The sequence below is a fragment of the Triticum dicoccoides genome, chromosome 4A, assembly GCF_002162155.2.
Source record: "Triticum dicoccoides isolate Atlit2015 ecotype Zavitan chromosome 4A, WEW_v2.0, whole genome shotgun sequence".
NCBI classification, from domain to species: domain Eukaryota; kingdom Viridiplantae; phylum Streptophyta; class Magnoliopsida; order Poales; family Poaceae; genus Triticum; species Triticum dicoccoides.
The window spans coordinates 91407879-91429033 of NC_041386.1; the positions used below are offsets into that span (position 1 = coordinate 91407879).

A 21155-nucleotide genomic window follows, 5' to 3' on the forward strand; every position below is an offset into this window, starting at 1 on the left:
CACCATGGTATTAGATACCGGTTCGGTTGCTAGGTGTTAGTAAACTCGAAATAAAAGGCTGCGAAGTAAACGGAGACTAGCTAAAGGTGAGCTGGCGATATGTGTTGGAAGTTTTTCCCAAGCTTGATGTGATCAAGCATCGCATGCTCCCTCTACCATCGAGATTGGTGTTTGCGTTGAGCATAGACATGATTGGATTATGTCTATCGCAATACGGTTATTCATTTAAGGAGAATAATGGTTACTCTGTGTATTTGAATAATACCTTCAATGGTCTTGCACCTAAAATGAATGGTTTATTGAATCTCGATCGTAGTGATACACATGTTCATGCCAAAAGATATAAGATAGTAATGATAGTACCACCTACTTATGGCACTGCCACTTAAGTCATATCGGTATAAAACGCATGAAGAAGCTCCATGTTGATGGATCTTTGGGCTCACTCGTTTTTGAAAAGTTTGAGACATGCGAACCATGTCTATTGGTGTATATGCATGAAGAAACTCCATGCAAATGGACCGTTTGGACTCACTTGATTTTGAATCACTTGAGACATGCAAATCATACCACATGGGCAAGATGACTGAAAGCCTCGGTTTTAGTAAAATGGAACTAGAAAGCAACTTGTTGGAAGTAATACATTTTGATGTGTGCAATCCAATGAGTGCTGAGGCATGTAGTGGATATCGTTATGTTCTTACTTCACAGATGATTTGAGTAGATGTTGAGTATATTTACTTGATGAATCACGAGTCTGAATTATTGAAAGGTTCAAGTAATTTCAGGGTGAAGTTGAAAGATCGTCGTAACAAGAGGATAAAATATCTATGATATGATCATAGAGATGAATATCTGAATTACGAGTTTGGCATAGAATTAAGACATTGTGGAAATTGTTTCACAACTAATACAGCCTGGAACACCATAGTGTGATGGCGTGTCCGAACATCATAACTGCACCCTATTGGATATGATGCATACCATGATGTCTCTTATCGAATTACCACGATAGTTTATGGGTTAGGCATTAGAGACAACCACATTCACTTTAAAAGGGGCACCACGTAATTCCGATGAGATGACACCGTATGAACTATGGTTTAGAGAAACCTAAGCTGTCATTTCTTAAAAGTTTGGGGCTGCGACGCTTATGTGAAAAAGTTTCAGGCTGATAAGCTCGAACCCAAAGCGGATAAATGCATCTTCATAGGACACCCAAAACAGTTGGGTATACCTCCTGTCTCAGATCCGAAAGCAATAAGGGATTGTTTCTAGAATCGGGTCCTTTCTCAAGGAAAAGTTTATCTCGAAAGAATTGAGTGGGAGGATGGTGGAGACTTGATGAGGTTATTGAACCGTCTCTTCAACTAGTGTGTGGCGGGGCACAGGAAGTTGTTCCTGTGGCACCTACACCAATTGAAGTGAAAGCTTATGATAGTGATCATGAAACTTCAGATCAAGTCACTACCAAATCTCGTGGGATGACAAGGATGCGTACTACTTCAGAGTGGTACGTGATCCTGTCTTGGAAGTCATGTTGCTAGACAACAATGAACCTACGAGCTATGGAGAAGCGATGGTGGGCCCGGATTCTGATAAATGGCTCGAGGCCGTAAAATCCGAGAGAGGATCCATGTATGGAAACAAAGTGTAGACTTTGACAGAACAACTCGATGGTCGTGAGGCTGTTGAGTATAGATGGATTTTAAAAGGAAGACGGACAATGATGGTAAGTATCACCATTAAGAAAGGTTGACTTGTCATTAAGATTTTTTCCGACAAGTTCAAGGAGTTGACTATGATGAGACTTTCTCACTCGTAGCGATGCTAAGAGTCTGTTGGAATTATATTAGCGATTACTGCATTATTTATGAAATCTTGCAGATAGGATGTCAAAACATTGTTTCCTCGACGATTTTCTTGAGGAAAGGCTGTATGTGATACAACCGGAAGGTTTTGTCAATCCTAAAAGATGCTAATAAGTACGCAAAGCTCCAGCAATCCTTCTAAGGACTGGAGTAAGCATCCCGGAGTTGGAATGTATGCTTTGATGATGATCAAAGATTTTGGGTGTATACAAAGTTTATGAGAAACTTGTATTTCCAAAGAAGTGAGTGGGAGCACTATAGAATTTCTGATGAGTATATGTTGTTGACATATTATGGATCAGAAATGATGTAGAATTTCTGGAAAGCATATAGGGTTACTTGGAAAGTGTTTTTCAATGGAAAGTCTGGATTAAGCTACTTGAACATTGAGCATCAAGATCTATAAGGATAGATCAAAACGCTTAATGGTACTTTCAAATGAGCACATACCTTGATATGATCTTGAAGGTGTTCAAGATGGATCAGTCAAAGAAGGAGTCCTTGCCTGAGTTGTAAGGTATGAAGTTAAGACTTAAAGCTCGACCACGGCAGAATAGAGAGAAAGGACGAAGGTCGTCCCCTATGCTTAAGACATAGGCCCTACAGTATGCTATGTTGTGTACCGCACCTGAAATGTGCCTTGCCATGAGTCAGTCAAGGGGTACAAGAGTGATCCAAGAATGGATCACAAGACAACGGTCAAAGTTATCCTTAGTAACTAGTGGACTAAGGAATTTTCTCGATTATGGAGGTGGTAAAAGAGTTCGTCGTAAAGGGTTACGCCGATGCAAACTTTGACACTAATCCAGATTATTCTGAGTAGTAAACTGGATTCGTATAGTAGAACAGTTATTTGGAATAGCTCCAAATGTAGCGTAGTAGTTGCATCTACAAGATGACATAGAAATTTGCGAAGTACATACGGATCTGAAAGATTCAGACCCGATGACTATAACATCTCTCACAAGCATAACATGATCAAACCCAGAACTCATCGAGTGTTAATCACATGGTAATGTGAACTAGATTATTGACTCTAGTAACTCTTTGGGTGTTAGTCACATGGGGATGTGACCTTGAGTGTTAGTCACATAGCGATGTGAACTGGATTATTGACTCTAGTGCAAGTGGGAGACTGTTGGAAATATGCCCTATAGGCAATAATAAATTGGTTATTATTATATTTCCTTGTTCATGACAATCGTTTATTATCCATGCTAGAATTGTATTGATAGGAAACTCAGATACATGTGTGGATACATAGACAACACCATGTCCCTAGTAAGCCTCTAGTTGACTAGCTCGTTAATCAATAGATGGTTACGGTTTCCTGACCATGGACATTGGATGTCGTTGATAACGGGATCACATCATTAGGAGAATGATGTGATGGACAAGACCCAATCCTAAGCCTAGCACAAGATCATGTAGTTCGTATGCTAAAGCTTTTCTAATGTCAAGTATCATTTCCTTAGACCATGAGATTGTGCAACTCCTGGATGCTGTAGGAATACTTTGGGTGTGCCAAACGTCACAACGTAACTGGGTGGCTATAAAGGTACATTATAGGTATCTTCGAAAGTGTCTGTTGGGTTGGCACGAATCGAGACTGGGATTTGTCACTCCGTGTAAACGGAGAGGTATCTCTGGGCCCACTCAGTAGGACATCATCATAATGTGCACAATGTGATCAAGGAGTTGATCACGGGATGATGTGTTATGAAACGAGTAAAGAGACTTGCCGGTAACGAGATTGAACAAGGTATCGGGATACCGACGATCGAATCTCGGGCAAGTATCGTACCGATAGACAAAGGGAATTGTATACGGGATTGATTAAGTCCTTGACATCGTGGTTCATTCGATGAGATCATCATGGAACATGTGGGAGCCAACATGGGTATCCAGATCCCGCTGTTGGTTATTGACCGGAGAGTCATCTCGGTCATGTCTGCATGTCTCCCGAACCCGTAGGGTCTACACACTTAAGGTTCGGTGACGCTAGGGTTATAGAGATATTAGTATGCGGTGACCCGAAAGTTGTTCGGAGTCTCGGATGAGATCCCGGACGTCACGAAGAGTTCCAGAATGGTCCGGAGGTAAAGAATTATATATAGAAAGTGCTATTTCGGCCATCGGGACAAGTTTCGGGGTCACCGGTATTGTACCGAGACCACCGGAAGGGTCCCAGGGGTCCACCGGGTGGGGCCACCTGCCCCCGGGGGCCACATGGGCTGTAGGGGGTGCGCCTTGGCCTACATGGGCCAAGGGCACCAGCCCCTAGAGGCCCATGCGCCAAAGGGACAAGAGGAGGGGAGAGTCCTAAAGGGGGAAGGGACCTCCGAGGTGCCTTGGGGAGGATGGACTCCTCCCCCCTTGGCCACACCCTTCCTTGGAGGAAGGGGCAAGGCTGCACCCTCCCCCTCTCCCTTGGCCCTATATATAGTGGGGGGGGGGGAAGGGAGGGCAACCATACCTAAGCCCTGGCGCCTCCCTCTCCCTCCCATGACACATCTCCCTCCTCCCGCAGCGCTTGGCGAAGCCCTGTTGGAATCCCGCTACTTCCACCACCACGCCGTCGTGCTGCTGGATCTCCATCAACCTCTCCTCCCTCCTTGCTGGATCAAGAAGGAGGAGACACCGCTGTTCCGTACGTGTGTTGAACGCGGAGGTGCCGTCCGTTCGGCGCTAGGATCATCGGTGATTTGGATCACGACGAGTACGACTCCATCAACCCCGTTCTCTTAAACGCGTCCGCGCGTGATCTACAAGGGTATGTAGATCCACTCCTCCCTCATTGCTAGATGACTCCATAGATTGATCTTGATGACACGTAGGAAAATTTTGAATTATTGCTACGTTCCCCAACACTCCCTCCTTGTCTCTCGTAGTGCTTGGCGAAGCCCTGCTGGAGTCCTGCGCTCCTCCACCACCACCACACCGTCGTGCTGCTGCTGGATGGAGTCTTCCCCAACCTCTCCTTCTCCCCTTGCTGGACCAAGGCGTAGGAGACGTCACCGGGCTGTACATGTGTTGAACACGGAGGTGTCGTCCGTTCGGCACTAGAATCATCGGTGATTTGGATCATGACAAGTACGACTCCATCAACCCCGTTCACTTGAACGCTTCCGCTTAGCGATCTACAAGGGTATGTAGATGCACTCTCCTTCCCTCGTTGCTAGATTACTCCATAGATTGATCTTGGTGATGCGTAGAAAATTTTGAATTTCTGCTACGTTCCCCAACATGTCTGTCTAACGGGATGTTCACATCCCTTATCAGTTATTTTCCTATGTTGCTGCCAAGATCTTTAATTTGCTATTAAATCTGGTCTCGCTTGCCCCACGTACTGCTATCAACATCAGATGACATCACAAGGTATTCTAATCTTCATCTGCTTACTGCTTAGCTCTTACTGCACACTATATATTCTGGATAAATATGATTGATACTTATGGAAAATTATCCTTACAGTGTGCTTTAAATTGCATCCTTGTCATGAAAAATTAACTACTGCACTTGATATATATAGTCATCGATAATCTAATTGTGGTTCGGTGTTAGATCATTTTAGTATTTATATAGGCATTCATAGTGCAATCTGATTCTCTTATGTGCCACATGTTCATATTTACGATACTCCCTAATCAGAGTTGCCTCTAATTTTTCCTTCAACAATACGTGTTATCATTTAGATTAACAGATTACCAGGTTGTTGGATCTACTATGTCCTAGGAATTGCCCATATGAAATTATCAGAGGTTTTATGCAAAATAGGGTTCACTACCAAATAGATTAATTCAATCAACAATACCATGAAAATATTTACAAATACAAATTCGTACTGCTGTGTAGGATGGTGAAGCCATGGAACCTGATTGAAGATGGGAAGACTGATTGAAGGTGGGAAGATGATGCACGAAAAGCCTGAAGGAGATGTGGAGCCTTATTGAAGATGACCAACTTCAGATCCAAGGTCAACGTCTCCCATCGAGTGCCTGTCACGGGGTTCACAGCCAGCCCTTTGCGATCTAGGTGTATAACATGCGGGAAACAAAGTCTGTCTTTTATAAGCAGTGAAAAGGGCGCGAGGTGAGACGCAAAAAGCAGAATTGGTGCCATCTGAGGTTGTTGAGGAATAGGCGGGGGCGTATATTTTTTACGGGTATATTTATAAGGAAAACGATAATCCAAACATGCCTCAAACTAGAAAAACAAAGCGAGACAAACGTTGCCGGGTTGCACTCTTCTCGATCTGGTCTAAGCACACGTAGGATAAACTGCCAATCTTTCCACCATCGGCGCGTTACTTTTCTTGCTCTCTTCAGCTTCTTCTTCCAGGTGGAGGCCATGAGCGTAGTCGTCGAAGCATTCGTCAATTGTCCTGAATGGAATGTCAGGGTAAAGGCTTGATACTTCAACGTCTCTCGACCCGTCGATGCCGAAGTTGGTCTGGCAGCCGTTTATAAAGATGTCGTGCGTGAGCGAAGCGACTATGCTCTCCGGGATGATGTCTTCTGCAATGCATAAGATGAATCAGATTTTCAAGCCAAAATCACGTTGAATCTCAGGCTGCATGAGTAGGTACCCGCAGCCATGGCGAGCAAGTCCTCCTTGCTAAGCGTGACGCGCGGCAGTGTGCGGCCGATCTTGCTCTCCCAGAGGCAGGCCATCTCGTTGGTGCTGAGGAGATTGCAGGCGGGGCGGAAGTGGACGACCTTGTTGACGCTCCGGGCGTCGTACGCGGCCTTGACCGTGAACTTGCCAATGTCAGTTCCAGCCACGAAGAACGCTGTGCAGTGCGGACAGAATCGCTGAGTCACGGTGAAGGAACAAAGAGAGAGGTAGGGCATGGGTATACCTCTGACGGTGCCATCGCCGTAGATCTGGAAGCGGTCGAGCGGCGGGCGCACCTCGGACGGGTGCATGTTGTCGAAGTAGGGCCAGCCGGCGATGGAGTTGCAGCAGATGTAGGTGTAGGGCACGCCGGCCGCCTCCGCCGCCCGCCGGACGCGCCGCTTCTCCTCGTAGAACCCCAGCCCGGCCCCCACCGGGCGCGCCCTGTCCACGTCGTGCCCGAACTCCGACGGCAGAAACCTCTGTTGTGCGCACCGCGCATACAAGTCCATCATGCATGCATACGGGTGTGTACGTGCACGTCACAGTGCAGTGTAACACAAACTTGCAAGTGCTGGCGCGTACCTTGACGGTGCCGGCGGCTTGGATGGCTTTGATGAGGCCGAGCTGGTCGAGGATGTTGGCGCCGCCCATCACCGAGATCACCACCTCGACGCCGTGCGCGCGGAGCGCCGTCTCCACGGACCTCCCGCCGTCTTTCCCGTCGACGCGGCCCTGGCATTTCAGAGGGCGCATACCTAACTACGTGAACATCTGTACTACATACAGTGGCGGAGACACGCCTGGAGCAGTTAGGGCTATAGCCCCAGGCCTAGAAACAATTTTTTTTATAATTTCTTCATGCAAAGCATAGAAAATCATAGAAGTTTATCACTCAATATAGCACAGCCCTAGGCGTAATCTGCATCTAACTCCGCCACTGGGTGTCTGCATGATATATAATACCTCGACGACCAAGGCGCCTTTGCGCTGGAGCGCGTCGACGGAGGCCGCGCGCGCGGGGCAGGCGTTGCCGGGGCGGACGAGGATGAAGGTCCTGCGCCCGCTGTCGAGGCAGGCCTCCGCCACGAAGCGACCGATGTAGCCGGTGGCGCCCACGATGAGTGCCGGGCCGGGACGAGGCACTTCCTCTTCCTCACAAGGCGCCATCGCTTCCGTCGCTGTGCCTAGCTTGCTAGAAGCTGATGACCAGATGGTGGCGGTTCTAGCAACCGGCTGGCAGACGCTGACCGGCAGAGTTGGATCTTATATAGAGGTTGTCTTTGTACCCTACTTGTCACCTGTCGGGCAGGTCTGGTTACAGAAGAAGAGTAGGTAAACACATGGCAGCCCAAACTCACACGTTAGGTGCTGCTGAATCCTAGTTTTGCCAGATCCAATAGCAAGGGACCAGATTCATATGTGAGTGGTAAAGGGTCAGGGACCCTCTGTAGGAATCAGATGCTTCTGTATCGTGCAAAATTTCTGCACAACTGTCTCTCCGTTCGTGTCAAACGGGTAGTATGATCTCTTCTTGTTGGCTGGGCCTGATTCTTCTACACAGACCGGCTGGTAAGGGCCGTAGGTTTCTTCCTTAGTCAAGCCCCACGACAAATGCTGATGGCGTTTGCCCCGCCGAGAGACGTGGCGGTAGTTACCATTTTTGCGCCTCGTTTTTTTAGCATAATAACTTTATCTTCTATATCTAAATAGCTAGCCCCCATTAACTATTTCTCCTAACATGCAAGCATGCCACATCATCTCACAACATGCATGAGAAAAGATCCACCCTCACTACCATAGTATCTCAACATGCAAGCATGCCACTTCATCATAACATGCACGGAAAAAAACTCATCTCAATATGCAAACATACATGAGAATTTTCATTCTATTATGGTATATATATTTGAAATATATTTAACAACTATATAGTAATCAAACATAATAAGTTATATCATTTTTAGTTTTAGCCTTTTATATTATTACTTCAAATATTCATGTTTCATACAATGAATCACATTGAAATATGTTGTAAAATGTTCCCGCAACAACGTGCGGGGTATCATCTAGTTCATCAAATGATAGTGTCGTTTACAAAAAGGGTCTTTTACATCTGTGTCCCTAACTGGAACCCACTACTCATATTTGCCCTTAATTTTGAAGTGTGCTCAAATTTATCCCTCTGCCGTTAAGTGCACTTATAGAAATGTCTTTCCGTGCCGTTTCCGTCCGGTCAAAGTGGGTTGACCGGTATCTGGCCGTTTCTTTGACAATCTTGCCCCTGTCTCCATGTGTCTCTTATGGATGGGACCCACTCCAATTTTTTTGGTAAAAGCCCTATCACGTGGGTCCTAGCTAGAAAAACTAAAATGAAAAATAGAAAAGGACTAGTCAAACTAGATATTAGGCCCACATGTCATTGGCTTATCAGTATTTTCTCAAATATTTTTTTAATTAACAATGGATTAGGCTGCCTCAATTAAAAGCCGTGGCTTGGGCCGACGGTCGCCGACGACGACCAATTCCCGCGCCGGAGGCACATAGGGAGGCCGCAAGGAGGCCGACCGAGAGGACCAGGCGATAGCCCTCGATCTACCGCGTGTGGGGATATTGTCGCCGGACCATATGGTCGCCGGAAAAAATGGCGGCGACCATTCCCATGGCGGCTCTGGGCGGCGCAAGTGGGGGAGCTTCCATGCGAGCGGGAGGGAGAGGGAAAAAGGCTGTGTGGGGGATCTTCCATCACTAGGATCACGATGGCTACGCCGCTCAGGCTAAGAGAAGGCTAGAGCGTCCGAGACTGGAGGCGGGAAGATGCGTTGTAGCGCTCAATCCTTGATGTCTCTGGTCGAATTAGTGCTGGAATTTAGTCTATTTTGGGCAGCCCAATAACTATTTCAGAAATTCCTAATAAATCCTAGAGGCCCACTTAGCCCATTTGTGCAAGGCAAGGGATACTACTAAAGTTTAGTCCCACATTGCTAATTTAGTGGGAGTTGGACCTCCTTATAAGGGAGGTTCTTTCCCCACTTGTACGAGCATGAGACCAAGAGGGATATCCACACGCGCTCCTCCTCCGCCGCCAGCCTCGCCACGCCACGCCTCGTCACGACGCGCCGCGGGTTGCGGGAATGAGCCGAGCCGATATCTAAGGTCGCTCCTCTCAGAGAGACGCACCAGAATCTCTTCCTCCTCTCGCCACAAGTTCCTGAGCACTACGCTGTTGCTACATTCTTCCCCATCCCGTCTTGCGGCGTGCACCGCAGGTCGGGATAGTAGGCCTCCGAAACCGCATCTTTTGAGTCCTGTACGGGAGAAGGGTGATAAGGTTTTTGGGGAGCGCTCAGCGCGACTACTGGCTGCTTCATCATGGACGATCCGGTCGCCGACGACTTCTTCCCCGACCTCCTCGACGACATGGCAGGCGAGGACACCGACCCCAAGTCCAGCGCTTCTGCTGCTGCTGTCCCGTACGTGTTCTTGTCTTTCCTGTTAAAGGTTCTGCCGCAATTCCTTATTCTAGTCCTTGTCCTACACATGATAGGTTCTACTTCATATATGCAACTAGTTCTACTGTCTGCTATAGATATGCTAGGCTACGGTTCATATATGCAGAAGCTATTTACCTTCTCTCTGTCAGAACGCATGACTTGTTTTATCTCTATTATATTACTCATGCTTTATCTAGTATTTTTGTTAATAAAATCATTTGGTAAATTGCTCATATTTCCAACAATCCAAAAACCTTATTATAGGCAATTTACCCCAAGTGGTTTTGCTGCTTCCATGAGACCTCCTATGTTTGAGGGTATCCACTATAAGAGGTGGCGCGTGAGAGCAGTCTTATGGTTTCAAACCATGAGTTGCTATGATGCCACTCTCGGCAAACCTGAAGGAGAGCTTGATGCTCAACAGGCACAAGCTTTTCAGAAATGGATACTCTGTTTAAGGCTGCTCTCTTGAGTGTTCTTGGTGAGAACATAGTTGATGCTTATGCGTCAATTGATAATGGAAAAGATATGTCGGATGCACTCGAGGCCAAGTTTGGGGTCTCGGATGCTGGCACTGAGCTGTACATCATGGAGCAATTCTATGATTACAGGATGACTGAAGAGCGCTCCGTGGTTGAGCAAGCTCATGAGATACAGTCATTTGCTAGAGAACTTGAGCACTTCAGTTGTATGCTACCGGACAAGTTTGTTGCCGGAGGTATCATCACTAAGCTTCCTCCTTCATGGAGGAACTTTGCTACCTTGCTGAAGCATAAGAGGCAGGAGTTTTCCATCCCGGATCTCATTGGCACTCTTGATGTGGAAGAAAAGGCAAGAGCAAAGGACACACGTGCTCGAGGTATTCAGGGAGGATCTAGTGCCAATGTGGTACAGAAGCAGAACTTCCAGCCCCACAAGTTCAAGAACAAGGGCAAGTTTGATGGGAAGAACAAGGTTGTGCAACACACGAACTTCAAGAAGAAGAATGACAAGAAGAAAGGTGCTTGTCATGTGTGTGGGGATCCTGATCATTGGGCTCCTAGTTGCTCTAATCGCTATGACAAGCATCATCCTGGAAAAGGCTGCAAGACCGCTAATGTTGTCATTGGAGACACTGACATGAAGGATGCTGGGTATGGTATATTTCCCACTATTCTTTCAGTATGTCATTCTCCTGACTGGTTGATTGACATGGGTGCTAATGTGCATGTATGCGGTGATATTTCCATGTTTTCGTCTTATCAGACCGCAGAGACTTCAACCGTGCTGATGGGCAACAGTTCAAGTGCTTCTGTTCGTGGTGTTGGCACGGTCGATCTGAAGTTTACTTCGGGGAAGATCGTGCGGCTGAAGAACGTGCATTATGTCCCTCCGTCAATAAAAATCTTGTTAGCGGATCTCTTCTGTGTAGAGATGGCTACAAGCTTGTCTTTGAGTCGAATAAATTTGTAATATCCAAGTATGGAACCTTTGTTGGTAAAGGCTATGAGTCAGGATGCTTGTTTCGTTTATCCTTATCAAACGTTTGCAATAAAGTTGTTAATCATATTTGCAACAATAGTGAATCTAATGTGTGGCATTCATGTCTTTGTCATGTTAACTTTGGTTGCATGTCGCGACTACCGAAGTTGAACTTAATCCCTAGTTTCACCACCGTCAAGGGATCTAAGTGTCAAGTGTGTGTGCAAGCTAAGAAACCTCGTAAGTCTCACACGACTGCGGAAATAAGAAATCTTGCACCACTAGAGCTCATACATTCAGATCTATGTGAAATGAATGGTCTATTGACAAAAGGTGGAAAGAAATATTTCATGACGTTAATTGATGACTCCACTAGATACTGCCGTGTGTATCTTCTGAAATCTAAGGATGAGGCTTTGAACTTTTTCAAGATCTATAAAGCTGAAGTGGAAAACCAACTTGATCAGAAAATCAAGAGGCTTAGGTCCGACCGTGGTGGAGAGTATTTTTCCAATGAGTTTGATGCTTTTTGTGCGGAACATGGTATAATCCATGAGAGGACGTCTCCCTACTCACCTCAGTCAAATGGGGTGGCCGAAAGAAAGAACCGTACTCTAACTGATTTGGTTAATGCCATGTTAGACACATCGGGTCTCTCCAAGGCATGATGGGGGGAGGCGATATTGACAACATGTCAAGTCCTGAACCGAGTCCCCACAAAGAACAAAGAGATAACTCCATTCGAGGAATGGGAGAAGAAAAGGTTAAAACTCTCTTATCTGCGAACATGGGGTTCTTTGGCGAAAGTCAATAATCCAATTTCAAAGAAGCGGAAGCTTGGACCAAAGACTGTGGATTGTGTTTTCCTGGGATATGCTTTTCATAGCATTGGCTATAGATTCTTGGTTGTAAAATCTGAGGTACCTGACATGCATGTCGGTACGATCATGGAGTCAAATGATGCGACTTCCTTTGAAGATATCTTTCCCATGAAGGATATGGCTACCTCATCTAATCACGAGATGCCTAGTTCATCGAATCAGGAACCAGTTACAACTACCGAACCTACAATTTCGATGGAACACTTTGAAAGTCCAGTGGAGGAGAACAATGAAGTTCCCATTAGGAGCAAGAGACAGAGGACTGCAAAGTCCTTTGGTGATGATTTTCTTGTGTACCTCATAGATGACACTCCCAGTTCTATTTCAGAGGCCTATGCATCTGAAGATGCTAACTACTGGAAGGAAGCGGTTCGTAGCGAGATGGATTCCATCTTGGCAAATGAAACTTGGGAGATAATTGATCGTCCTTATGGGTGCAAATCTATAGGATGCAAATGGGTATTCAAGAAGAAGCTTAGGCCTGATGGTACTATTGAAAAGTACAAGGCTCGGCTCGTGGCTAAGGGTTATACCCAAAAGGAAGGTGAAGACTTTTTTGATACTTACTCACCTGTGGCTCGACTGACCACTATTCGAGTTCTACTTTCACTAGCCACCTCGCATGGTCTTCTCGTTCATCAAATGGATGTTAAGACTGCTTTCCTAAATGGAGAGTTGGACGAGGAAATTTATATGAAACAACCAGATGGGTTTGTACTAGATGGTCAGGAAGGGAAAGTGTGCAAGTTGCTGAAGTCTTTGTACGGACTTAAGCAAGCACCCAAACAGTGGCATGAGAAGTTTGAAAGAACTTTAACAGCTGCAGGCTTTATTGTGAACGAAGCTGACAAATGTGTGTACTATCGCCATGGTGGGGGCAAGGGAGTTATCCTGTGCTTGTATGTTGATGACATACTGATTTTCGGAACCAATCTGAATGTTATTAAGGAGGTCAAGGATTTCCTATCTCGTTGTTTTGAGATGAAGGATTTAGGAGTGGCTGATGTCATTCTGAATATCAAGTTGTTGAGAGACGATGATGGTGGGATTACATTGCTTCAATCTCACTATGTGGAAAAGATCTTGAGTCGCTTTGGCTACAGTGACTGCAAGCCCTCTCCAACACCATATGATGCTAGTGTGTTGCTTCGAAAGAATCGAAGAATTGCTAGAGACCAATTGAAGTATTCTCAGATTATTGGCTCGCTTATGTACTTAGCCAGTGCTACAAGACCTGACATCTCTTTTGCTGTTAGCAAACTGAGTCGGTTTGTTTCAAAACCAGGATATGTGCATTAGAAAGCTTTAGAAAGAGTTTTGCGTTATTTGAAAGGCACTGCAAATTATGGAATTCACTACACTGGGCATCCAAAGGTGCTTGAAGGGTATAGTGACTCAAACTGGATCTCAGATGTTGATGAGATAAAGGCCACGAGCGGTTATGTATTCACTCATGGAGGTGGCGCTGTTTCTTGGAAGTCTTGCAAGCAGACCATCTTAACGAGGTCAACAATGGAAGCAGAACTCACAGCACTAGATACAGCTACGGTTGAAGCAGATTGGCTTCGCCGGCTCTTGAATGACTTATTGGTTGTTGAGAAACCTGTACCGGGTGTCCTTAAGAACTGCGACAATCAAACTATGATCACGAAAGTGAGCAGTTCAAAGGATAACATGAAGTCATCAAGACACGTTCAGAGAAGGTTAAAGTCTGTCAGGAAAATGAAAAAGTTCGGAATTATTGCGTTGGATTATATCCAAACGTCTAAAAATCTGGCAGATCCTTTTACCAAGGGTCTATCACGTAATGTGATAGATAATGCATCGAGGGAGATGGGTATGAGACCCACAATATGAGTTGTTCACAGTGGTAACCTATTCTTTGTGATCGGAGATCCCGTGAATTAGATGTGGAAGACAAGCTGTTGGTCAACTGAGAGGAGAGTATCCTTACTATTCACAATACCACTCCATGAAAATGCAATACTCTCTTAATCTGCATGGCAGGTTGATGTATATCTTAATGTGTTCTAAGTGGCTTATTTAAGTACAGATGTTATCCTGCAGAACATCTTTTGAAGAACACACCTATATGAGTCTGATTGTCAAACGTCGCAATCTATGAGAGTAGGATTCTCTCTAGTAAACTTATGAAAGGTCACGGAGTATGACGCATAAGCTCCACCCGCGAGGAAGACCCACGGTAGCCACGTATCGGTCAAGGCTTTATGTGAAGCTAGATTCGCAGAAAACTTGCAGTTCAAGGCCCAGTCCACTGTTCAAGTTGCTTACTAGTGTAGCATAGAGTTCTAGGTGGAAGTTCAACTTAACAGTCTCCACTGCAGTATCGGTATATAAAATAGTGTTTTTTGGAACCAAAGGCAAATTTCTGTGTGTCTCTGGGATCTGGTGGGGGATTGCTGGAATTTAGTCTGTTTTGGGCAGCCCAATAACTATTTCAGAAATTCCTAATAAATCCTAGAGGCCCACTTAGTCCATTTGTGCAAGGCAAGGGATACTACTAAAGTTTAGTCCCACATTACTAGTTTAGTGGGAGTTGGACCTCCTTATAAGGGAGGTTCTTTCCCCACTTGTACGAGCATGAGAACAAGAGGGATATCCACGCGCGCTCCTACTCCGCCGCCCGCCTCGCCACGCCTCGTCACGACGCGCCGTGCCGCGCCGCACCGCGCCGCGCCGCGGGTTGCGGGAATGAGCCGAGCCGATATCTAAATTTTTTCCACGCACTACGGGTATACGCTGCACCCTTCGGCTGCTGACTGTTCGTTTCATCTCCCGCGTTCCCTTCAGCTCCCGGCGCAGCCTCTCGCCTCCTTCTCTTGCGCCTATAAAAGGGAGGTCGCTCCTCTCAGAGAGACACACCAGAATCTCGTCCTCCTCTCGCCACAAGTTCCTGAGCACTGCGCTGCTGCTACGTTCTTCCCCATCCCGTCTTGCGGCGTGCACCGCAGGTCGGGACAGTAGGCCTCCAAAACCGCACCTTTTGAGTCCTGTACGGGAGAAGGGTGATAAGGTTTTTGGGGAGCGCTCAGCGCGACTACTGGCTGCTTCATCACGGACGATCCGGTCGCTGACGACTTCTTCCCCGACGTCCACGACCTCCTCGACGACATGGCAGGCGAGGACACCGAACCCAAGTCCAGCGCTTCTGCTGCTGCTGTCCCGTACGTGTTCTTGTCTTTCCTGTTAAAGGTTCTGCCGCAGTTCCTTATTCTAGTCCTTGTCCTACACATGATAGGTTATACTTCATATATGCAACTAGTTCTACTGTCTGCTATAGATATGCTAGGCTACGGTTCATATATGCAGAAGCTATTTACCTTCTCTCTGTCAGAATGCATGACTTGTTTTATCTCTATTATATTACTCATGATTTATCTAGTATTTCTGTTAATAAAATCATTTGATAAATTGCTCATATTTCCAACAATTAGTAGGCTGGTAGGATGCGTTCATGTCGTAAGAGCTTCCCGACGAGTTGGCGGGGCTTGGTGTTGCCCTTGGCCACGTTCTTGACAGACGACGGCGACAGGTCACTCTCTAGCCGTCTAGCATGCTTGCGGGAGAGGGCTCAAGGGCGGGAGAGAGAAAGCAGGCTAGCGGCAGAAAGAGAACGAGGGCGAGAGGGATGCGACGTCAGGGGAGGCCAGCTGTAGAGGCGACGCCCGTTCGTCACTCTCACCGGAGTTGAGAGAGAGTGGCGTCGGCCCGTCGTTCGGCAGGGAGAGAGAGAGGTGAGAGAAAGAAAAATATTTTTTGTCTAGCTAGGACCCACATGTAAGTGTGTGTGAGAGAGATGGGGTGAGAGAAAGGGTTTTTTCAAAAAAAGGGAGTGGGTCCTACCGGTAGGTGGGACATGAAGACAGGGCCAAAATTGTCAAAGAAACGGCCAGATACCGGTCAAACAGCTTTGACCGGACGGAAACGGCACGGATGGGCATTTCTATAAGCGCACCTAACGGCAGAGGGGCAAATTTGAGTATGCTTTGAAATTAGGGACAAATCTGAGTAGGTGGTTCGAATTAGAGATAGAAATGCAAATGACCCTTACAAAAAAAGCTGAAGAACAAAGTCAGGGATGTTTGCGCCTCGGTAACTTGACGGGCGCGCTTTCTTTCGTTCATGTTTCATACAATGAATCATATTGAAATATGTTGTAAAATGTTCCCGCAACAACGTGCGAGGTATCATTTAGTTCATCAAATGACAGAGTCGTTTACAAAAAAGCTGAAGAACAAAGTCAGGGATGTTTGCGCCTCGGTAACTTGATGGCGCGCTTCCTTTCGTTGGGAAAATGTAAAACTTGACGCACGAGCTACGGAGCGGAACGTGGCCGCCGGCAAAATAGCATAAGACCGCAACAGAAACAAGGACCAAGGAGGAAAGAAAGCACGTACGAAGGGGAGAGTAATCAAGGATGCAGATCTTCGTCAAGACGCCGGCGGGGAAGACCACCACCCTGGAGGTCGAGAGCAGCCACACCGTCGATGATGTCAAGTCCAAGGTCCAGGACAAGGAAGGTATACCGTGAGTCGTCCATGCCCAACGCCATGTTTTTTTTAATTAATTACCCCCGTGTCGCACCGTCGATCTTCGCAGGAATCTCGCCGGACCAGCAGCGTCTCGTCTACGCCGGGAAGCAGCTGCCGGACGGCCGCACCCTGGCCGACTACGGTGTACACAAGGAGTCCACAATCCACCTCGTGCTACGCCTCGGCGGAGGCTGGTGCTTCTACAAATACGGCCCCGACCTGCGAGCCCTCGCGGAAAAGTACAACGCCAACAAGATGATCTGCTGCAAGTGCGTATTTTTTCTCTTTCATTCAAAAGTGGATAATCCCGGTCTGCCTGCATCATACGACACACATAGTCATTTTATATTAAAAAATATATGAATTTGCTAAAGCACATCTAGATATGCCATAAGTATTGCATGTTTAAATCTTGTGCTGTAAATTTTAGGCCAAGATTCGTACGCATATTTTCTTTTCTTTTTTATTTTTTCTTTTTATGCTTGCTTGAGTCACTTTAAATGTGCAATAATTAGGACATATCTAAATGCGCCTTAGACAAAATAAGTCTCAGTCATCGGGTCACAAAAGTTATTGAAATAGACTTTCGTCCCGCTTTATTAATAAAGCCACCATCGCGTCCATACAAAAAATTCAAGTGCAGTAGAGTAAATTAAACGGCTGAGGCATCAGCACAAACAGATCCCTCGCCAACAAGAGCACTCTCTCTCAGCCGGCTCCCTCTCGCCCTCTCCACCTACCCCACCGCTCTGCCACTGCGCCCACCGCTGCTACCCGCCCACCACCGGCCTCCACTGAGATCCCGCCGCCGCGGCCCTCCAGGGTCCCCCTCCCCCACTCGCCGCCGCACTCCGCAAGCATGGCTCACTACCTGCCGCTGGCGAGGAGCCGCTTCCCTGGGGAGCTGCTCACCCACGGGGACCCAGATCTGAGGCCGGAGCGGGGCGGGGGCATTATCTCCCGCTCACCAGGCATGGACGCTTTGGAGGCGGATTACGGCAACCATGCCCTGCTGGCTACGGTCCGGGGCAGGCGGCCCACGGTCTCGCCAGAGGCACTGGTGCGGGAGCTGGAACGCTGCTGCGGCGTCGAGAGGAGCCGGATCCGGGTGGAGGTCACGCATCCGGCCGATTTCTTCATCACCTTCGCCACATCAGAGGAGTGTGACGCGGTCTTCACCCGGTCTGGCCAGATCCGCTGCGTCGGGGCCCCCATCGCCTTCCAGCGCTGGCACCGGAGCGCGCAGGCCTCCAGCGGCAAACTACAGTTCTTCTGCAAGTTAGGGATCGAGGACCTTCCTGCCAGTGCTTGGGAATGGGGGACTCTTAGTCAGCTCGTCAACAACCTTCAAGGTCAGCTGGTTGAGATCCTGCCGCCGACCGACCGCTGGCAGCTGGAGGTGACGGCGTGGATGAAGAACCCGTCCGGCATTCCCAAGATTTACGATCTGGAGGTTCCGGAGCCGGCGGGTCTGCCAAACTCGGTCGACCAAGAATGGCCAGTTGCCCCACCGCCGCCGGCGCCGCCCTCGGAGTGCATCACACTTGTGCATCACCTCACCATTCATGTCCTGGATGTGGTGGACCGCACCGTGCCATACTTGCAATTCAGGCCGGACTTCGAGCCGGAGGAGGACGAAGATCTCACTAGAAGACACGACTACTCCAGAATCTGCTACTGGGGCTTGATAGATGGAATTGGTGCGGGCAACATGATGCGGTCAGGGGGCCATCCTTTTGCGGGTCCGGGCGGGTTGGGTATTGCGGGTGATTGGGGCGGGCGTTCGGCCAACGACCTTCCTACCCAGGGCGGCGGTCTGGAGTTTGGCGCACCAAGGCCGACGGCAACCGCACTGTCCTCTGTTTCACCTTCTTCCAATGCCACGACGGCGGTTGGATCTGTGGCCCTTGTGGGGACGCCAGTGGGTAGGTCCCCGGCATCCATTGCCGTGGGCTCAGCAGCACTGCATCGGACACCAGAGTTAGCACCAAGTGGACGGGGATGTGCGCCATCACCGCGGAGGCTGTCATTTAGCCAGGAGGCTCAGGGGGAGGCTGCAGATGGATCGACCCAAGCTGACGACGTGTTGGATGGGGCAGCACAGGCGCCTGTGATAGAGGAACACAATAGAGCGCTGCTGGAGGTCGTGGGGGCGACAGGGCCACTCTCATCATTGTGCATCCCGCACAGGCAGGAGGAGGAGGAGCCATCGGGGCAGGATTTGCCTCGCACCCCGATTGTAGTCCCGCTGGGGGAGCACCGGCTAATACGGCCAAGCGAGGAGGACGCGGCTACGGAATTCGGCCCCAAAACAGTGGTGACCACGCTACTGAAGGGTGTCGGGGCCACACCCGCGCCATCAGTCTTGGGACTCAGGCCGGTGGCATCCATGCCGGCCAGGCGCAAGAAGAATCTGCCTCCCAATTTCACTCCAAGGAGGAGTGCTAGGCTCTGCCAGCAAGATGATGGCATGAAGAAAGGACCAGAGCAGCGTGCCCAGACGGTGCTACTCCAACGCATGGGCCTGATCGAGAACAAGGAGCAGATGACCCAGGAGGCTCTTGAGGCGTACCTCCGGCTTTTCGACAAGCCACTGGCACCCCAACACATTAGGGCGGTGGCCGCCCTGCTTGATCCGGAGGGACATGGGTTCAACGAGCCGGCGCAACTCCAGTTCGGGGCATTCTTACTTCCCGAGCAGGCGGAGTCCTGCGGCGTCTAGTCGCAGCGACATCAAAGAAAGAGACTCTTCTCTGGTTTGTAATGTCGTTAGGCATAGTATCTTGGAATGTAAGGGGGCTCAATAACCCCGCAAGACGCAGTGCGGTCCGTCTGTCCCTGCAACAGCTTAATGTCTCGTTGGTATGTTTACAAGAGTCTAAATTGGCCATGGTGGAGAGGGCCCTGGTCTTGTAGACTTTAGGGCCCGGGTTTGATGAGTTTGACTATCTGCCAGCGGAGAGGGGTGGCGTTGTGATGGCGTGGAAATCCAATCAATTGCAGGTTTCCAATGTGCAGAAAGGGGGAATTTGTAATCTCGGCAATGGTTAGATCTCTGGCTGATGACAAAATCTGGAAAGTTTCTTCTATGTATGGGCCACAGGAGGTCGAAGACAAAATCAGGTTTCTGGAGGAGCTGGCACATCTAGGCCAGCAGGTTCAAGTACCCTGGATTATCAATGGGGATTTCAATCTGGTGAGCAAGGAGGAGGAGAGAAGCACTCGAAGGATCAATAGGAGGACTGCAAACAAGTTTAGGCACACCTTGAATAGCCTTGGTCTGCATGATATGCCTCTGGCAGGCAGATGCTTCACTTGGTGCAATGGTCAAGAGCAGACAATTATGGCACGTCTAGATAGGCTGCTGTTTAATAATGAATGGGAAGATCTATTCCCGATCAGCGACCTGACACCCCTAAGCTCGAACATCTCGGATCACTGCCCCCTTCTACTCTCGGTCTCCAGGAAACGTCCACGAGCACACAGATTCAGGTTCGAAAACTTCTGGTGCAAAATTCCGCGTTTTTTGGAGGTGGTTCGAGAGGCTTGGGAGGAGACAGTCAACAGTTAGAACCCGATGAAGATTTTTGCAACCAAATTGCAGTGCACAGCAAAAGCCCTAAGGAGCTGGGGGCAGAGAAATCAGAGTTCTTTTAACCTCCAATTCTAGATAGCGAGTGAGGTTATTCTGCTTTTAGATTCTGCGCAAGAAGTCAGGGCACTATTAGAGGACGAGAGGAGATTGAAAGCTTTCCTAAAGGGCAAATGCCTGGCACGAGCGTCGCTGGAAAGAACGAGGCTGCGTCAGAGGACGCACATTAGAGTCTTGAAAGAGGGTGATGCGAACACTAAGTACTTCCACATGAAGGCTAATGGTAGGAGGAGAAAACACCTGATTCCGTGTATTACCGACGGGACTCATACGGCGGCCACAGTGGAAGACAAGCCGGAGCTTGCAATGGGCTTCTTCATGGAGCTCATGGGCACACCCAAAGAGCGTCCTAGGCTGATCAACCTTGATGAGATACGACTAGGGGCGATTGACCCGGACATGGCACAAGCTTTGGAGGCTCCTTTTTCAGCCGAGGAGGTCAAGCGTGTGGTATTGGGCATGCCGTCGGACCGCGCACCCGGGCCGGATGGATTCTCCGGGCTGTTCTACCAGTCCTGTTGGGATATAATTGCCCAGGACTTCATGGAGGTGACGGAACAGCTCCACACGAGCAGTTTCAACTCGTTCGAGATCCTCAACGAGTCCATCCTGACGCTATTACCCAA

The 21155-nt window shown here is 48.3% G+C and overlaps 2 protein-coding genes across 4 annotated transcripts in view; one reads left to right on the forward strand and one right to left on the reverse strand.

Moving 5' to 3' along the window:
• Positions 1-6002: 6002 nt before the first annotated feature.
• On the reverse strand, positions 6003-7713 carry LOC119288727 (leucoanthocyanidin reductase-like). Of its 2 annotated transcripts, none has more exons than XM_037568286.1 (5): positions 7455-7713; positions 7074-7223; positions 6733-6970; positions 6460-6663; positions 6003-6385 (listed from the first exon to the last, which is right to left on the reverse strand). In XM_037568286.1, exons 1-5 carry the CDS (start codon positions 7656-7658, stop codon positions 6132-6134), a joined length of 1050 nt encoding a protein of 349 aa, XP_037424183.1. In that variant the 5' UTR covers positions 7659-7713; the 3' UTR covers positions 6003-6131. The 2 variants fall into 2 exon arrangements, with proteins under 2 accessions (XP_037424183.1, XP_037424182.1); XM_037568285.1 differs by having other exon boundaries at positions 6003-6388.
• A 9043-nt stretch (positions 7714-16756) lies between these two features.
• LOC119285170 (polyubiquitin 11-like) overlaps positions 16757-21155 on the forward strand; it is a 111994-nt gene continuing 107595 nt past the window's right edge. The window contains exons 1-2 of one of the 2 annotated variants that reach the window (XM_037564401.1): positions 16757-16865; positions 16945-17146. In XM_037564401.1, the coding sequence (XP_037420298.1) occupies positions 16763-16865; positions 16945-17146 (305 nt within the window). In that variant the 5' untranslated portion in view covers positions 16757-16762. The remainder of the gene's footprint in view (positions 16866-16944; positions 17147-21155) is intronic. The other variant, XM_037564399.1, reaches the window with a different exon arrangement.